The sequence below is a fragment of the Impatiens glandulifera genome, chromosome 5 (genome assembly GCF_907164915.1).
Source record: "Impatiens glandulifera chromosome 5, dImpGla2.1, whole genome shotgun sequence".
Taxonomy (NCBI): Eukaryota; Viridiplantae; Streptophyta; class Magnoliopsida; order Ericales; family Balsaminaceae; genus Impatiens; species Impatiens glandulifera.
The window spans coordinates 10,468,404-10,488,107 of NC_061866.1; the positions used below are offsets into that span (position 1 = coordinate 10,468,404).

Here is a 19,704-nt window from a genome sequence, read left to right on the forward strand (position 1 = left end):
TGCATCCATAATTTTTATAAGTCCTTGTTACACTTGGACCGGATTTCTTAGATGTGTCTTATATTGTTCATCTATGGATTATTTAGATGTGTCCATTCCTTTTACCCTTACCTCTATTGTTTCTCATAATCAATTCTAGGTTCCCATCTGTAAATAATTGAGCAGTAAATTTGTATATCTGTTTGTCAAGATCATTCTTTAAACTCGAGGACACTAATGATAACAGTTTCTTCATCATTAGCATTGTAGAATTTGCATATACTTTGTATTACAGGCCACTATGAGTTAAAGTAGTCAATGAATCAATTTCAATGGTGTTTGTTACATTGTAATATGAAAATGACTTCAAAATTTGATTAGGATTGAAAACTATGTCTCCTTGCAAAACTTATCTCTGATATTGGATTGTTAAAATAAAAGATAATGGTTGGGGGCATTCCGAGAATCGAACTCGGGACCTCTCGCACCCAAAGCGAGAATCATACCACTAGACCAAATGCCCGGTTGAATATTAACAGAAACATATTTGTTTAATATAAATATTGTTTGTGTTGAAGTTGACTTTCCTTCTTTGCTGTCCATGCATTTAAATTGGATGGGTTTGCTCACAAAATAAATGCATATATAAATGACATTGTTTTTCTAAACCTGATTTCATTGTTTTGACATGCTTTTACTTAAGCTGCTGCATGTTTTTTTGGCTATATAGCATTATCACATTAAAACAATTGTGAACATGCATTGTTGAACATCAACTAAATATTTCAATAGCATTGCAATTCTGGTTTTGGGGTTCACATTTTTGGAATTAATTTAGGTTGATTTGGATCATTACAGTGACTTGTACCAAAGTTAGAGATTAGCTTGAATTGAATCTGCAATTTTAATGCTGAATCTAGTCAGATATGTTTACTCCTTTTGTTCCTTTTGTATTTTCTGTTAGGGATCTCAAGTTGACTTCAGATCACATGAATTTTTAAATCTTTGATGCTGCTAACAACTCTTCTTAAATATTGCAAGTACATTGATAGCTTTTTTATTTAAGCTAAAAAGGATTTTGTGTGCATGTTTTAGTATGAACATATCCAGAGTTTGTGTTTTTCTGCATTATTATTATCCAGTCACTTACAGACAGTTTATGTGTGGATTTATGTTTTGTTTAACATATCTAGATACATTGATTGTTGTTAAGTTGATATTGCCTTCAGATTGGACCATTTGTGACTGTAATCCAAATTGATACATCTTTTTATTTTCTATAAATAATTATGATATTGCTTAATCTGCAAGAGTAGCATCTAGTCATGTGTACTCATGTCTCCAGCTTTTTGAGTTTGTGTTTGGCACTACTTGTTGAGAGATACATTAACTGTTGTTGAGTTGCTATTGACTTTGGACTAATTGGACCAAATATAGGATAGTTGACAATTATTTTTGAAATGTATGTATGGTTTTAGGTTGGAATGGAAAACTAAAAATAAATCATTTAGAATCAGGTGGTTTGAGTTAATGAATGTCTTATTTTCCTAATGGATTTCCTCATTTTTTCTGATGATTCTACGTTATTTGGTTCTATTGTGAAAGACCTACACATTAGTTTGTGTTTATGATTCTAGGTAGTAGATTCGAGATCCATTATATACCAAAACATAATATAAATTGAAATGCTGATAACATGGTTATGAAATTTCAGGAATAGTTTAAATGAGAGGTAAAAAATAAAACTATATGATTTTTTTCTAAAAATTTACACTCGGCTCTTAAAACTTCAAATGTTTATGATTCTAGGTAGTAGTTTCGAGATCCATTATATACCAAAACATAATATAAATTGAAATGCTGATAACATGGTTAGGAAATTTCAATAATAGTTTAAATGAGAGGTAAAAAATAAAACTATATGATTTTTTTCTAAAAATTTACACTCGGTTCTTAAAACTTCAAATGTTATTGGGGCATTTCGAGAATCAAACTCGGGACCTCTCGCACCCAAAGCGAGAATCATACCACTAGACCAAATGCCCTTATATTTATAGAATGTTGTTTTAATCACACAGCCTTAGACATTAGTCATTTAAGTCTTTTAGCATACCATTGCAAGCCTTGTGACATTTGAGGTAGGTAACTTCAGCTTGATTTAAATCTGAAGAAGTCCTTTCAATTGTCTGTGCTACTTCGGGTTTTGATGATTAATGTTGTAGGGAGAATGATAACTAAGGATTTTCCGATGATGTTATAATTATATGGAACTCAGGTGAAAGTTCTACATATTAGTTTCTGATTATTTCTAGGCTGATAGGGGTGGAAGTTTTGAGATCCACTATACCAAACATAATTTAAATTGAAGTGTTGATAATATGTTTAGGATTTCGCACCAAGGTGAGAATCATATCTCACTAGACCAAATGCCCATATGTCTAACTTCAGATGTTTATGTACAGAAGAAGGATTTGAAGAGGGTTTTACTTTAGTTATTAAGAAGTTCTATGTGGTTCTTTGTTGACAATTCTGCACAATAGTTTATGATTCTAGGTTGAGGTAGTTATATAGATCTGACTTTGTAACAGTCTAGAGGGAATAGTTGAAATGAGATAAATAAGACTTTTACTTATATTGTTTCTTTGTTCAAATTTTTTATTCATATTTTGTGTCAAGAGTTTCTTGACAAATTGTATTTCGACAAAAAAAAAAAAAAAAGTAAAAAAATTTAAAGGGGGCATTCCGAGAATTGAACTCGGGACCTCTCGCACCCTAAGCGAGAATCATACCACTAGACCAAATGCCCTTTTGTTCATTAGGTTGTCTCTATTGAAATTGACTTTAGGGACTTTTATTATTTATTTGAAGTTGAATTTTTGATTTATTAGATACTAAAGTTAATGCTCTATGCTCCTCAAAGTCTTCATAGAAATTAATATATCTATATTATATAATTATTTGTTTTTTTAAAGGTGTTGCTGTTGGCTAGTTATTTGCTTTAGTTAAGGTTTCAAATTAAGGGTGTCTTTTTGAAGGTGTTAGCTAGTTATTTGCTTTGATTTAATAAATTTCTACTTTGCTATAACCTTAAATTGTAGTCCCTAATTTATCACACTAGTTAACAAATCTATTCTTAATTTCATGAACTTTGCCTCTGTTTTCATGAATGTTCATCACTGCATTTTCCATTCTTGCATCATCTTGTCAAAAACTTCTCCCCTTCGCCTTCATCCCACCATTTTATATATCTTACATGATGACAGTTTCATAAATTTCAAATTTAGTTTCAATTGTTCTTTGCTAATCCCGTAGAAGTAATTTTCAGGCACAAGTATAGGCAAACTCGCTTGAAAAGCACTACTTTAGTTGTGAATCCAAAGAGTTTCTTAGGAATTTCCTTGGTCAATGCGGGCATCCAATTAATCCATTTGTTATTTTCATGCCATTACAATTTTTCGAATGCAGCTGGGCTTGTTCTTCAGTTCGTTGACAACCTTTCAATGTGAGATATTACTAGGATTTATATTCAAGTTTATAACATTATTTTCAAATATTAATAGATTGGATGCATTTGAATTGAATTAAAAATGAAGCCTCCCATTCTTTAACAGATAGGGTCATTGTACACCCTTTATGAAACTGTTGGGTTAATTTGATATTTGTAAAATCTTAAATGTCATTTTTTTTATCTGCATCTTTTTCGAATGACTGTCTCAAAAACTTATTGGGGACAGCATTATGATATTTGATAATATAGTGTGCTTGTTTTATAGAACATGTAACCTATATAATTATATTGTAAGCTTTCACAAAGTATGAATTTTGGTCAAATGAAATGATAAAAATATCATTGAGATTTATGTTTAATTTTTCATATTACTGATTTTTTTCTTCTTCTAGTTATTCAAAATGTAGATTGTTTATTTGTTACTCGAGTATATTATGGTTAAATATGAGTGTTTTTAGGGAGAATTAATTCTAAAACTTTTGATTTTTTAGGTAAGATTTTTACTTAGTTAAATTACATTTTAAAAAAGAAATTATTTGTTAGTTGAATTAGTTCTCAACTCAAGTTAGGTTGATTCACATTTTTATTCTTCTAATTTGTATAATTTTTTTTCTTGTATTACACTTCTCCCCCAAAGTCAGAATTGTTTTTCGCATAAGGTAATTAGGAAACGGTTAGTCCAATTAAAATGAGCAGGGTTTGTTCGCACTTAGTTCATTAATTAAAATATTTTTTATTTAATTATTATATAATACTTTTTAAGTTTTTTTATTAAATATTTTTCCAAATTTTCTGAAAGTAGGGAAGAAGATGCCCTGTCACTAATATGCCCCTGAAATTTTAATATTCTTTTCAATATAATCTTTACATTCAGTTCAATACAATTAAGTCTATTATAAGCTGATTTACAATTGACCTCATCAAGACAATCAGGTCTATAGAGGGGCTGTCCTCAATTTAAGTTCAACCTAACTTTTTTTTTATTATCTATTAAATTTTTATTATTCAAATTTTTAAAAATATATAATATATTACTAATTTAATTAGTGATTTTAAAGATATTTATGAATTCAATTCTCTTCAAGTGCATTCTTATTTTGAAAATTTTCTTTACATTAAGTTCAGTATAAGTGACAATATTATCGATTCTCCGTCTATATGGTCTATATGGTGTGAATTAAATATATCCGAGTCTTTAAATTAGTTAAGGTTATAAAGTTATTAAGATTAATTTTTATAAAAAGTAAAAAAGAATCAATTAGTATTAAACATGTTGAAGATCACACATAACGTTAATCCACACTATACAAACTTTATTTTATATATGTAGTTTAATTGTAGGCTACTATTGAGTGTTTAGTTGCGAATTAATATCTATAAAAGAAGTTATATAAAATTGGTTTGTTCACATTTTGGTCCTCAAACTATAGTTTCTAAGTGGCATGTAGAAATGCATTCATTCTTAGCTTTGTTAATTGACATATACGTAATATTAGTGACCACTATGAGTTCAACGGTGGTTCTAATATGAGATGACTTAAAAATTACATGCCGATTATTGAGGGTTTAATTGTGAACTAATGTTTATAAAATGAGTCATATAGAATTGGTTTGTTCATATTTTGGTCCTTAAAATCTTGTTAGTTTACTTGTAAATAGTTTCTAAGTTTCATTATTAGTTTTTTGAATTGGCATATATGTAATATTAGTGGTCACTATGAGTTAGAGTAGTAATATATAACTTCAATGGTGGTTGTAATATGGAGATGACTTAAAAATGGGATGATGAATGTTGAGGATTTAGTTGCGAACTGATGTTTACAAAAGTAGTCATATAGAATTAGTTTGTTCTCATTTTGGTCCTCAAAATCTTGTTAATTTAAATGTAAATAGTTTCTAAGTGGCATTCAGAAATGCATCATTCTTAGCTTTGTGAATCGGCATATATGTAGTATTAGTGGTCACTATGAGTTAGAGTAGTCAATATATAACTTTAGTGGTGGTTGTAATATGGAGATAACTTAAAAATTGGAGGATGAATGTTGAGGGGTTAGTTGCGAACTAATGTTTACGAAATGTGTCATATAGAATTGGTTTGTTCTCATTTTGGTCCTCATAATCTTGTTAGTTTACTTGTACATAGTTTCTAAGTGGCATGTAGAAATGCATTCATTCTTAACTTTGTGAATTGGCATAGTATTAGTGGCCACTATGAGTTAAAGTAGTCAAGATATAACTTCAACGGTGGTTGTAATATGGAGATGACTTAAAAATTGGTCGAGGTATACGTGTCCTTCCAAAACATTCCCTTTGAATGAACTTTTGGCCTATTTTTGTTGATCTATGCACAATAAAAGATATGGTTTTAAATAAAATAGATAGGAACATTCTAAGAATAGAACTCGAGACCTCTCGCACCCAAAGCCGAGAATCATACCACTAGACAAAATGCCCTCATTTTTAAGTTTAACTATATTTATTAGTGGCCACTATGAGTAAAAGTAGTAAAGATTGACCCCTCCCACTTTTGAGCTTTTTAATAAAATGGTGTTAAACCGTTTTTCCAAAAAAAAAAAGTAGTAAAGATATAACTTCAACGGTGGTTGAAATATGAAGATGACTTAAAAATTGGATGACGATTAGTTTAATTGCGAACTAATGTTTATAAAACGTGTCATATAAAATTGGGTTGTTCTCATTTGGTCCTCAAAATCTTGTTAGTTTACTTGTAAATAGTTTCCAAGTGCCGTGTAGAAATCATTCATTCTTAACTTTGTGAACTTTGTGAATTGACATAATATTAATGGCCACTATGAATTAAAAGTAGTCCAGATATAACTTCAATGTGGTAATGTGGTTGTAATATGAAGATGATTTAAAAATTGGATGAGGTATATGTGTCCTTCCAAAACATTCCAATTGAACGAGCTTTTGGCCTATTTTTGTTGATCTATGCACAAAAAAGGTAGGATTTTAAATAAAATAGAAAATTGATAGGGGAATTATGAGAATTGAACTCAATACCTCTCACACCCAAAGCAAGAATCACACCACTATACCAAATGCCATCATTTTTAAGTTTACCTATTTTTATTAGTGGCCACTATAAGTTAAATTAGTCAAAATATAACTTAAATGGTGGTTGTAATATGAAGATGACTTAAAACTTGGATGATGATTATTGAGGGTTTAATTGTGAACTAATGTTTACAAAATGAGTCATATAGAATTTGTTTGTTCTCATTTTGTCCTTAAAATCTTGTTAGTTTACTTGTAAATAGTTTCTAAGTGTAATGTAGAAATGCATTCATTCTTAGCTTTATGAATTAGCATATATGTAATATTAATGGCCTATGAGTTAGAATAGTCAAGATATAACTTGTGGTTCTAATATGTAGATGACATAAATGAATGAGGTATATGAGTCCTTCCAAAACATTCCCTTTGAATGAGCTTCGGGTTTATATTGTTGATCTATCATCTATGCTCAACAAAATGTGGTTTTTAAAAAAAAGTAGATAAGGGGCATTCTGAGAGTCGAACTCAAGTACCCAAAGCAAGTATCATTTCACTATATCAAATGCCCTTAAAAATTGGATGACGTTTATCAAGGGTTTAACTGCGAACTAATATTTATAAAATGAGTCATATAGAATTCGACTAAGAGTAGTCAAAATGCAGAATAAAAATGTAGATGAGAGGCATTTCGAGAATCGAAATTGTTGATCCATGCAGAATAAAAATGTAGATGAGGGGCATTTTGAGAATCGAACTTGGGATGATGAATGTTGTAAGTTTAGTTGCCAACTAATGTTTAAAAAGGAGTCATATAGAATTGATTTGTTCTCATTTTGGTTCTCAAAATATTGTTAATTTAGTGGTTTGTTTTTATTTTGATCCTCAAAATCTTGTTAATTTAGTGGCCTTTATTGTTGATCCATGCAGAATAAAAATGTAGATGAGGGGGAATTTTGAGAATCGAAATTGTTGATCCATGTTGAATAAAAATGTAGATGAGGGGCATTCCGAGAATTGAACTCGGGATGATGAATGTTATAAGTTTAGTTGCGAACTAATGTTTAAAATAAAAATGTAGATGAGGGGCATTCCAATAATCAAACTCAGGACCTCTCGCACCCAAAACGATAATCATACCATTAGATTAAATGCCCTCGTGTTTAAGTTTACCTATTAAAATGAAGAAGATAAATGCTCTAACTTCTTGTAAATTATGCTAATATTGTAAAGAAGAATGTTTTCAAGAGTCTTAGACATAAGTCATTTCAATGTTCTATATGGTCTTCCGGAGAGTAACATTGCAAATACAAGCTTGGTGAGTTGTGACATATGAGGCACATAACTTCCACTTAATTTACATTTTAAAATCTTTACTCTATGTTCCCACCTATCTCTATCTAAGTCTCATCCCCATTTTTTACAAGTTGATTTAAACTTAGTTCTCCTTTGCCCATTTATGTGTCCATTCCTTTTACCCTTATTTCTCTATTGTTTGTCGTAATCAATTCTAGGTTTATAATTTTTATTTCTACTTTATTTGCCATTTTGTTTTTAAATTTTGTCTTTCATGTTATCTTTTGGGGGAAACTTATAAAGATAGTTGAAAAAGCAACAAATATTCATTACTTATCTTAAAATCTGGGATATCAAGATGTACAAAATAAATCATTAGAGTATGGTTTCTTCTCTGTGGGTAGTTTTTGTGGAATTTGCATGAATATGATGATGGTTGTATATTATATGTATCCTTGCAAAACCTCACCTTTGTATTTATGCTTTTGCTTGACTTTGTTGACTTTGAGCAAAAGATAATGGATTAGGGCATTATGAGATCCAAACCGAGAATCATACCACTAACCAAATGTCAAGGTTGCTTATGTAACTTTTTATTTCATTTATAAGTGAAGAACAAACCTAGGTAACATAAAATTGAACATTAGCTAGATTTTTCTTTTCACATAAAGTACTTCTTTAAAGAGGAATGATTGAAGAGGCTTTTACTTTTAGTTATTGACATAGTTATTAAAAGGTTCTATGTGATCTTTGGAGGGTCAATATTGCTTGGCTTGTGACATAAGAAGCAAGTAACTACATCTTAATTCACATTTAAGAAGTCCTTTCATTTGCATTCAATACTAAAACAATGAGAATTAACACATTTGTTGAAAATTCAAACCGATAATTTTGAAAAAAAAAAATTATGTAAAAACAAGGGGCATTCCGAGAATTGAACTCGGGACCTCTCGCACCCTAAGCGAGAATCATACCACTAGACCAAATGCCCTTTTGTATTTTGAAAAACAGTTATTTTTACTTAACTAATTTACACTATTCTTCTATTATTGTTTAGTTTTCATTTTATGTCACAATTTGTTTTCATTGATTTTTATGCATATTTAAATTGAAAATTTATTACTTATATTTATTTTTCTGCTGACTTTTTTATTTACAACATATATTATTGTCAGAGATCTAGATGGTGGAAATGGTACAACTTGGTCGTGAGATTAAAAAATATATATATCATTGGTCAAAAGATTGCATGTCCATTCTTAGAACCGATTCATCCTCTATCAATAATCAAATTTGTGACTAATATTTTTAATGAGAGTTGTGTTTATTCCTTGCAGTAGACTTATAGTTATTGGGAATCTATATATATATAATGATGCTTAATTTTTAAAGTATCCGGATTGCCGGGTCGAGAGTTGTTGTTAATTTAGATACTTGGGTCGGATTGTGGATTGACCCGTTTTTAAATTTAAAACGGTTAAAAATAAAATTAAAAATGCTAGAGGTATGTTTCGAACTTGCAACCTAACAAAACAAGTACAACTCTTTAACCAACTAGGCTACAAAGACTTTATATTTTAAATTCAACACCAAATTTGATAAACGCGGGACGTTTTAATATTAATATTAGTTCAACTTTTTAACTAAATAATATATAATGATGTTGAGTAAATGGATACTTGGGTCGGATTATGGGTTGACTCACCCATAAACTTAAAACGGTTAAAAAATGTCAAAAAATGTTATCCGTAATTTTTTTTTCACGATTTTTATATTATTACTCGTGTAAATGCACGGGCTAAATGCTAGTTGTTATTAATTTCAAGTTGCATTTCTGCTTAATTTCTTTAGAGACAAAAGTTCATTTATATATGTCCCTAGATTTTTAAAAGTTACAATTCACCATCAAAGTCTTCATTGAAAGTACATCTATATATATTAGAGAGGATCATTTTGCAGTTTGCACCCTTTATGAAACTATAATATTGGGTTAATTTGTAGTTTGTAAAATGTGATATGAAATTCATTGTTATTTCAGCTTCATTTACAACTATTCTTGAAGCAACTTTGATGATTTTCTCTTTTGATATGAATTTGTAACAGTAGTAGAAATGAAACGCGGATTATTCTTTTACTTTGATTTTATCTTTTAGTGGTTGAATGTTGTATCTCGACTTGATTTATGATTATCAAAATGATTTTTTAAATTTCATATTTTGGTTAGATAGATCAATTTAGTCATTAAGGTATCAATTATAATTTTTAAATTTATTAATTGTTAATTTACTAGGTAATTCAAGTGACAAAATTTTTTCTTCTAAGAGAACAAAAATTATAAAATTAATTCTTAACAAACGCATGCAATAAAAGTTAAAAAAAACAGTTTTTTCTACAAATACAGCCTTTCTATGGAATATTAAATTTGCTAGTTCTTTTGAAGTTGGATACTAATTAATGACTAAATAGGAATTGACTTGTAGACTTGTAGTTGTATTTAATATCTATTTCAACCTACTAAGTAAAATTTGGTTTGTATTTTTTTTTTTTAAAAAAAGGATAAAACTTGTTTTATTTTATCTATTTTGTTACAAAGCTCGCCCTTATATAAAAAATAAATAAGTTAAAACAATTTATTTCACAATTTATCATAAGAAAACTCACCCATGATCCTAAAGAAAAGCTATAAAGTAATCCAACAATATATGAAAAAGAAAATGGTGATCTCGTAATCCATTGACATTATTATTATTATTATTATTATTATTATTATTATTTATATGAATTTAGGAGTTGTCAATTCTAATTAGAAAACCTTTATATTTTTTAAAAAATTTCTTAGATTAATTTTTGTCAATTTTTTGTTAAATAAAAATAATTAAATATTATAAAGTGGGGTTAGTTAGGTCCAGGCGAGATACATCAACCTCACTCAACTTTCCACCGAATAAATATCCTCTTAACATGTGGTTCAATTGAATTACTAATTAACAAAAATTGAAATAAAAATAAATTACTTTTTTCTATTTTTAATTATCCCGTGAAGACTTGACCCATGACCACTAAATTAGTCTTCACGAAAAATAAAAGATATCACTAAAGTTAATTTAAGTTTTATTCTTATTTTTAACTTTAAAAAATATTCATTAATATCTTTTTTAATTACATATAGTTAAATTAATTTATATAATTAAAATTATAAATGATAAATTGTTTTTTTAAGATAGCATTGATCATTTTGTAAAGCACTACTGAATAAAATAATGTGTTTCTGATTATATATATATATATATATATATATATATATATATATATATATATTGTGAAAAGTGTAGTCGAATAGAATATAAAGTTTGAAAATAAAATTTTAATTTATGAATATTGTGCAAATGCTTATTATTTATAAGTTTATTTTAAATATATATATTTTTTATGAGAAATGATTAGGTGAAGGAATTTGGTGAGGGAATGACTTGGCATAAGATTCGCTGAAAAAATTAAATAATTTATCTCTTTTCTCTCTTTCCTCTCAATTTTACATTTTCCAACCAATGAAAGTGATGCCAAGTCATTTCCTCACCAAATTTCCTCACCAAATTCACTCTCTCTATCACTACTCATTTTTTATTTACTCAATTATAACACCAATTAGTAACTCATATTATAGAGGAAACTTTAAAAATTCCATAGTGATTCGATAAACAGCCGAACTGAAAATAGTGACTAGACTAAAATAAGTGAAGCGTTTGACTTTGATCAAAATCGAGTCGAACTCGTATAATATTGTTGGATTGCTTGTCGAGTCTATAATAAATAATATATTTTATTTATTTATTTTAATATTAAAATTTAAAATAAATATATTTTCTATATAAATATTTGAAAATTTAATTTTAGTTCAAGTTTTTTGAGTCGATAGGTAAATAATTGAGTCAGGTAAATAATTGAGTCGAGTTCAAACTCAAATTTATAAACTCGTTTGAGCTCGAGCTAATAAATATTTAATTGAGTCAATCTCAAATTTATAAACTCGTTCGATTTACTAAATATGAGCTAATAAATATTTAGTTGAGACTTGAACTCTATTGATTTGCCTGCCCCTAGAAAGAAATTCGCTTTAGGTGAAAAGAGTTCATAAAGTTGAGTTGAATGATCCTAATTACAATAATCTTGTCATTTTTCTCCCCCATACACCCTTTTAAAAAAAAAAAAACAGAAGTACAATGTTTTTTTTCTTTAATCCATTCATAATAAGAATCAAAACTCTTTCTACTTAACCTTGAAATTACCATAACTCAATAATTTATATTGTTGAATTATTGATTGTGTATTATTCCTAAGCCTAGTATGATTATTCAACTTATATCATCATACAAGGCTTAAAAAGACTAATAATAGTAGTAGATTTTTACCATCTAAATGAGTAATTAAAGAAAAATAATTCAACAACAAATTAAAGAACACAAATGTGATAAAAGCATTGTTCAATGTATTTCCAAATATCAACCAAATCTCTCACAGAAAAACATAAAAACATATATCAATAATCATATCATCCAATCCAATTATTTATTTAAAGTTTTGACAGCAGATATTGGTGATTAGAACATAGCATCCAACAGGCAACAACAGCACAATGCAGCCAAACTGCAATACAAAAGAAAACAAACCCATCAAATGAATCATCTAATTGATATATTTCAAGAAATCAACAAGAATTAGGTAAGTCAAATTAGTTCAATTTTCATAACCCAAATCTAGAAACAAGTCAATTCATATCTTGAAGAAAAACCCAGATCCAAAAAGAAGAATCAACAGTTAGGTTAGATGTTCATACCAGCCTTCAAGACAACCGGCCTTGCTGTTCTGTTGTTGTTGAGGAGGAGGAGCACCATACTGTGGAGCATACTGAGGAGGGTAACCTCCTTGAGGAGGATACCCACCTTGAGGGTACCCTTGAGGTGGGTATCCTTGTGGAGGATATCCTTGAGGTGGGTAAGCATCTTTTGAGTAGCCTTCAGGGGGATAACCTAAAATTCATATACAGAACAAAAAAGGGTTTTTAAAGTCAATACAAGATCATCAATCAGATAGATCTAATCAAGTACGATCTAAAAGCTTACCCTGTGGAGGAGGAACACCGACGGGTGGTTGCGATTGATTGTAGTAACTCATGATTCTGATTCTTGATGATCGATTGTTCTTCCTTTGTAACAAAGTTTGGATTTTTGATATGGAGATTCAGAAGATTTAGCCGGCCGCCGGCGGGAGAGAGAAAGAAAGATAGAAGAGAGATAACAAATGCAGTTGTTTCGGGAATTGGGATTCTGGATTTATATTTGGTAAGCGCTATCAATGCGCGTACAAAACGCGTGGATTAAGTTGGATTTTTTTATTTTATTTTTTTTATCCCTAAAATCAAAATTTAAAAGTAAATTGATATATAAAATTATTTTATTAAACTTTGACTCAACTAAAATTATTCTTTAAAAATATATTTATCATAATTTAAGACTTCTGTTCTTTTTTCTCTTTCTAAATTTATTTTATCATTTTTTATTTTATTAATAAAAATAAAAAATAATAAAAAAAACGAATAATAAAAAAAAACGAAAAGTCTTTTTTATTTTTTTTTTATTTTTTATCTTAATAGCATTTTAAACACTTTATTCAAATTTGAGTAGGCATCATATTTAGTTGGATCGAATTTTTCTTTCCGATTTTGAATAATATTTACAATTTTTGATGGACTTTTTGGTGATCATATCCAATAATTGTCTTGATAATACTTTTATGAGTTTTATATATTTTTTCTTAAATTAAGTTGTTAAATTTGAAATTATTTTTTTATGTTTCTTTTAATAAAAAGTTATTAAAACTAATTTATTTATTTATTTTAAGACGCGATTGTATGTATTTTTCTTTGATTTATTTGAGTTTCTCAATATTTTGATCACATATGTACATGATTAATTATTATTTGACATAACATTTTTTAGTGTTACTTACCAACCAATTGTCATTATTGATAGATTTTGTTGTCGCTTAAAATATTTTGTAGATATTTTTTGGATACCGTCATTATTAGTTGGTTTGGTTTACTCTACTACATTATTGTTATGAAACTACTTATATTTGGAGTCACTAAAAAAAATTTAAAATTATTGAATTTTTTTATTGATTTTTTTATAAATTTGTTATAACCTCATCTAAACAAATGAGAAAAAAAATAATATTTGATTAAATTGAAATTATTTAAAATAATCTTTTTTTTCATCTAAACAATCTGGAGAATATTGCTTCAAAATGAAATAGTTTTAAAAATATTGGGCAAACACTGAATCACTTTTTACAACAACAAAAATAAATAAATTTATATATAATATATAAAATAATGAGTTGAATTTTTAGGCCTAAAGTATGGGTTTTTTCAAATAATTTCATACAAATCAAACACAATTTCATTTCTTTTCATCAATTACATTATTTAATTTATTAACTAAAATACTAAAATATTTTTTATTTTAAATTATTATTATTTATTTTATTTATATATATCAATACTCTTTAAATATTTTTATTAAAAAAAACATTATATCTTCAAAATTATTACCTCAATTTTTTAAATAACCTGTTAACAATGCTGCTAGCCAAGTTTCACCTATAGAATTCTAGACTCAAAATAACTTAAAAAAAGCAATAATATATAAACATAGAATTTTTTTTTTTTTTTTTTGTATTACGTCATTCAAAACAAGTGTCCCATATAAATTACTTTGAAAATTTAAAAGTATCCAAAGGAATATTGGTTTTTGACAGGTCTCTAAAAGACTAAGACTTTGTTTACTTTGAATTTTCTTCTTCAAATAAATATTTTATAACAATTTTTTTTTTTTTTATCATAGTCTGACATTAGTTATTCTTAAGGTTGTACAAAATATATATTTATATAATTTTTAAGAGGTGCAAAAATATTTATAAAAAATACTTAAAATGATTAAAATATGCATTAATTAAATCTATTAATAATGATTTTATATTTAAGTTAAAATAATAAATAAAAAATAGTTAAAATGCTAATTTATTTGTTTAACTCAAAGTCATGTGTGACCTTTATTGGGTTTGAATTTTCTAAACAAAATTTGTTTGAGGATGATTAATTGAAATTAAACAAAATTAACTCGTTCATGGTAATTTTTTTTTAATTAAGGAGAATTGACACCCCACCGTCATGTATATGTTTAAACTCAAAGCGCTCCCAATTGAACTTGAATCCGTGACATTTTGGTCTCTTAAGCCGAAATATCATTCTTCTTTTGAATATTTTATCAAATTTATATACACAATCATACTTTTGTATATAACTAAGTTTTACATTCTTGACTAAGTTTTGTAAATAGATATAATATTCTCTTTATAATTAACTAGAAAAAAATTATAATAAAAAAAATTATATTATATCAAAATTAATTAAGAAAATTTATCATGAAACTTTGGTCATATGAGCTCCAATCTTAACTATTAATTAATTTTATAATAAATCAATGTAAAACTGAATAGAAAATGCAATAAATGCAATGGTCAAACAAAGGCTAAGCTCATCTTATCGCTTCATTAGATGGAGAAACAGCTCATTAGTACATAAATATGGGTCAATTTGGGGTAATATATATTACCATATTTGTGGGGAATGGACTAATAGTATGTTATTTGAAAAAGACCTGGACTTTTCATAACAATTAATGATGATGAACTTATCATTAATAGAATTGATAAAAAGTTATTGAAACTTTAAAGGGGGTAATGGAAAATGATTCGAGTACAAATCAAATAATGATAAGAAGATACGGAAGATTTGTATTAAATACGAGGGTTTAGCGCAAAAGATATTCGTGCTTAATTTCAGTACTTTTGAAATCTCGATGCAATAGTCTAGAGTTTTGAGGTTTTTACATTTAGACAAGCCCTTTTTTTCCATATGTTTTAGATTTACTCTTTAGTTAACTTATGGCAATTTTTTTTTTCTTTTTTAGAAACTTATGACAATTTCCTATCATAACTTATATTTATTTAGGTGATTGGTATGTTTCACCTAACTTTCACATTTTCAAGAATTAATTAGATGGTTGAACCCTTTGAAATTATATTTTCTCTCCATTTCTTCTAAATATAAATACAAATTATTGAAGGATTATTAGCATTGTTGCAATTGTTTGGCATAAAGTATTTATTGCAATTAAATAAAAAAATGGATCTAAATGGAATTTCGAATAAATGTGTACTCTGAAATATAAGAAAAAAATTGAATTTGATTAATTCAACTTATAGAACTTTGGAATAATTAGAAAGATTATTTTATACATGTCAAAATGATGACAAATAAAATAAATATTATTTTCAATTATCGTAATTTTGAGAATCACAAATAAATATGTTTTTGTGAGCTAACTAGAAGCTTAGAGATTAAATATCAAATTGAAAAATATATCAAAGCAAAACATGACTATAAAGACTATTTTATACATATCAAAGTTTAAATACTCAGCTAGGCTTATTCTCTTTTATTAGAAACTGATTCCAAAAAATATAAAAATCAAAATAAGAATATGAATATGATGAGTGATTTTAATTAATTTGTAAGTTTGAAACATTTGTAAATCTTTTTAACACAAACAAAATAATTTTGATTAGTTGTGTTTATTTGTTTATTGACTTATAATATAAAATTTTAATCACGTACTACTCAATACATAACATGTAACAATGAAAAAGTCTAGGACACTTTATATATATAAACATTAACATTGATAATCAATTAAGGCATTGACTCAATTATTATTATTATTTTTTAAAAGAGAATAAGTCTATGGAGTCCAATCTGTCAAAGTAATGTCTCTTTAAAATGGTATGATCTCTGAAAACATTATTAAATAATTCTCATCCAATTATAGCTTCACTTAATTTGTGCCAGACAAGTGCACCTCTGGTAAAAGAAGAATCAATTATTTTTAATGGGTTTCTGACTAGGATATGATTACTACCTATTGTCGTCTTTATATTGATATTTATTAATATAATTAAAAAACACCTCAAACATTTGTTTTTATTGAAACTCATACAACATCTTACCTTAAGACTTGAGTTAGTTAGAGTATCAAGGATTTGGTTTAAGGTCTTATGGGGGTTTCAATTTCTCTTTTTCTTTACAACATATACTAAGCTTGGCAAAAGTTAGTGTTGAGATTTTTTGATATGAGAAAATGTCTTATTCTATTATAAACTTGAAATTTATGAACATGATATTATTACAAAGATGATCCTTTAAGGCTGGTTTGGTTTCTTCACCGATTCATTTTCTAACTCTTTTGGGGTCGGCATGTAGAAGGGTATTTATGTCAATTCAAAGCATAAATAATTTAGTATTCTAGATCGGTCGGGGTTCTTCCATTTATTTATGGAACGATGTCTAGTGTGGAACGAAAAGTTTCATGCAGAATGCCTTTGTGCCCTTATCTATTGTTGCTAGTTGTCAAGATGCATCAATTAATGAATGATATGTTCGACCTTGCATCCTTGCTTTAGGCTCAAAAGATACTTAAGATATGAGATTAGTTATGTGATCATATTAACGAAAAAATGAATTTGATTTGACAAAAAAATTGTCTAGTGGTGTAATATGGAGCCCTTTATGTTGCACATGTTAAGAGTTGTCCTCCTTTATTAGTAGATGCCACATTTTCTATGCCTTCTTTGAATTTACTTCACATATTACTATATTGTCTATTGCATTTAAACTTTAGATTCTTCTATGGAATATCATCGGTATTTAGTGTATAGTTCCCTCGATTATATCATTTTATTTTGATAGAGTGGTGCAAGAAGAACTTCATTGCGTCAAATGAACTATGATCTCGATTGTCGTGTCATGAGAAATCTCATTCGAGTTTTTCAAAGCAAATCTTTGTTTGTCTACCTTATAATGAACTCTATCATTGGTCACAAGGGCTTAAACACATAATCCACAAATACACTTAACCATTTAATTAGGTGCATAACTTGCCGCCTGAAGGACTCGATCCCAGGACTTCTCAAAGAGGCCGGAGATATCCTAAGAGTCGGCTTAAGAGATCAAATATGTCACAGGTTCGATTCCATTTGGAAGGGTTTTGAGTTTAAGCGGGAGGTCATAACTGTGGGGTGTTAGTCTAGTTCTTTTTTAATTTCCAAGAAAAAATGAACTTTATCCTTACCTCAATGGTTCGAGGTTCCAACTCCATGTTAGAATTTTTAAACTAATTCTATAAATTCCATTAATGAATGGAAATTAGAATGTGGGTAATAAAATTAAATCAAATTCACATGAAATTCAAACGTGAATTAAAGGGTGAAATTTGATCCAAATGTTTGAATTAATTAATTTAAATTAATTAATTAAAATGCCTTGATGACCAATTAACAAAATGTTGTTAATTTGTAGCGTGACTTACATGAGTTTGTTATTATAATTAATCGTTATGATAATTTAATATTAATCGTTATGATAATTTAATATTATTATTAACAGATTAAAAAACCATGTAATGTGAGTATTGCAAAATAAATGTCTTCATTAATTTTGGCAAACAATTACCCTTCATTAAGAAGAAATATTAAGGCAAATGAAGAGGCAAACAATGCCAACCGTTGGATCAATTGATGATTTAATTAAGTGTTTATTATTTCAACAATCTAAATAGTCATTCTATCCCACACCATCCCATGAACAAAAAAAAAACACATCACTTCATCATTTTCTTTCTTTCTCACTCTAGAATTCCAAAAGCCTTCTTCTTGTTTTGTGAGTGTTCTTCGAGGTCTTCGCTCGATATTTTCCGTTGAAACCCGGTGATAGTTCATGTACTTTATCATGCTCGTTGTGTAGTGATTCCGGTGCTGAATCACTACTAGATTCGTTGTACCCTGGGAGACAGCCATCTGTGATAAGCTCTAGCACACGGGGAGACGGTGGAACTGTTTTAAGGGAAATGTGTCTAACACATGCCTCGAATCAACCATCAAATACGGTGATATTGTTCTTCGTATATCTTATTTTATTTTTATTTATTTGTAACATCGTATGTATATATATTTTTCTGTTATTCAAGACAATATATCTAACAATCTTAAAACAGTTTCGTGTGATAAGTTATTTAGTAGCTTGTGCCATCGAAATTTTGTCTTTGATGTTTCAGGAATACGAGTTATGATGTTATAAAACAGATGATGACTTATTTCGACAATATGAAAGTTGTTAATGTAAAGGAATAAGATGGATCTACAAATAAAGATAAGTCTTTATTGTATACATATAATATTTTTTATTATTAATATTATTTGTATGAAAGATTACTTTTATAAGCTAATATATGTTGATGTAGATATATATTCTAAAATAAAAATAAAAATGATGTATATTCATTGTATAAATATTTTCTAGAAAATAAATTAGAAAACAATAATTTATTTTATTTTTACTTGAATAAATGTTTGTTGGTTATTAAAATTATTAATAATAATGAATAAAAATAAGAAAGTAACTAATATGTTAGCTTTCAATTTTTATAAAATTTATGGTGTTAAAATTAATTATAATTGAAACATATGGTTTCAGTTTTAAAATAATTAATTATTATATATGCCTTCTTTTTAATTAAGCAATATAATTAATAAGAATATGGTAAGATGATTTAATAAATAAAGAGAGATGATATCTTTATTTATATACATTGTTTTATATATTACATTTTATTATGGTAATAAGTTATCGTTTTAAATGTGTATATTTATTGATTGACAGAGTCTAGTCAAATATGAAGTATAAGTTGTCTCTAGAAAGAAGACAAAAGGTCATAAAAGCGGTACAACAATGA

General features: G+C 27.7%; 1 protein-coding gene and 4 non-coding genes across 5 annotated transcripts; all 5 read right to left on the reverse strand.

The window, feature by feature from the left end:
• Positions 1-430: 430 nt before the first annotated feature.
• TRNAP-UGG lies at positions 431-502 on the reverse strand. The gene has a single exon. It is a non-coding gene; the product is annotated as a tRNA-Pro (tRNA).
• A 1,450-nt stretch (positions 503-1,952) lies between these two features.
• On the reverse strand, positions 1,953-2,024 carry TRNAP-UGG. Its single transcript has one exon. It is a non-coding gene; the product is annotated as a tRNA-Pro (tRNA).
• A 689-nt stretch (positions 2,025-2,713) lies between these two features.
• Positions 2,714-2,785, reverse strand: TRNAP-AGG. The gene has a single exon. It is a non-coding gene; the product is annotated as a tRNA-Pro (tRNA).
• A 5,932-nt stretch (positions 2,786-8,717) lies between these two features.
• Positions 8,718-8,789, reverse strand: TRNAP-AGG. The gene has a single exon. It is a non-coding gene; the product is annotated as a tRNA-Pro (tRNA).
• Positions 8,790-12,266: 3,477 nt separating this feature from the next.
• On the reverse strand, positions 12,267-13,115 carry LOC124940071 (cysteine-rich and transmembrane domain-containing protein WIH2-like). Its single transcript, XM_047480549.1, has 3 exons — positions 12,919-13,115; positions 12,633-12,825; positions 12,267-12,442 (listed from the first exon to the last, which is right to left on the reverse strand). Exons 1-3 carry the CDS (start codon positions 12,968-12,970, stop codon positions 12,397-12,399), a joined length of 291 nt encoding a protein of 96 aa, XP_047336505.1. The 5' UTR covers positions 12,971-13,115; the 3' UTR covers positions 12,267-12,396.
• Between the last annotated feature and the right edge of the window lie 6,589 nt (positions 13,116-19,704).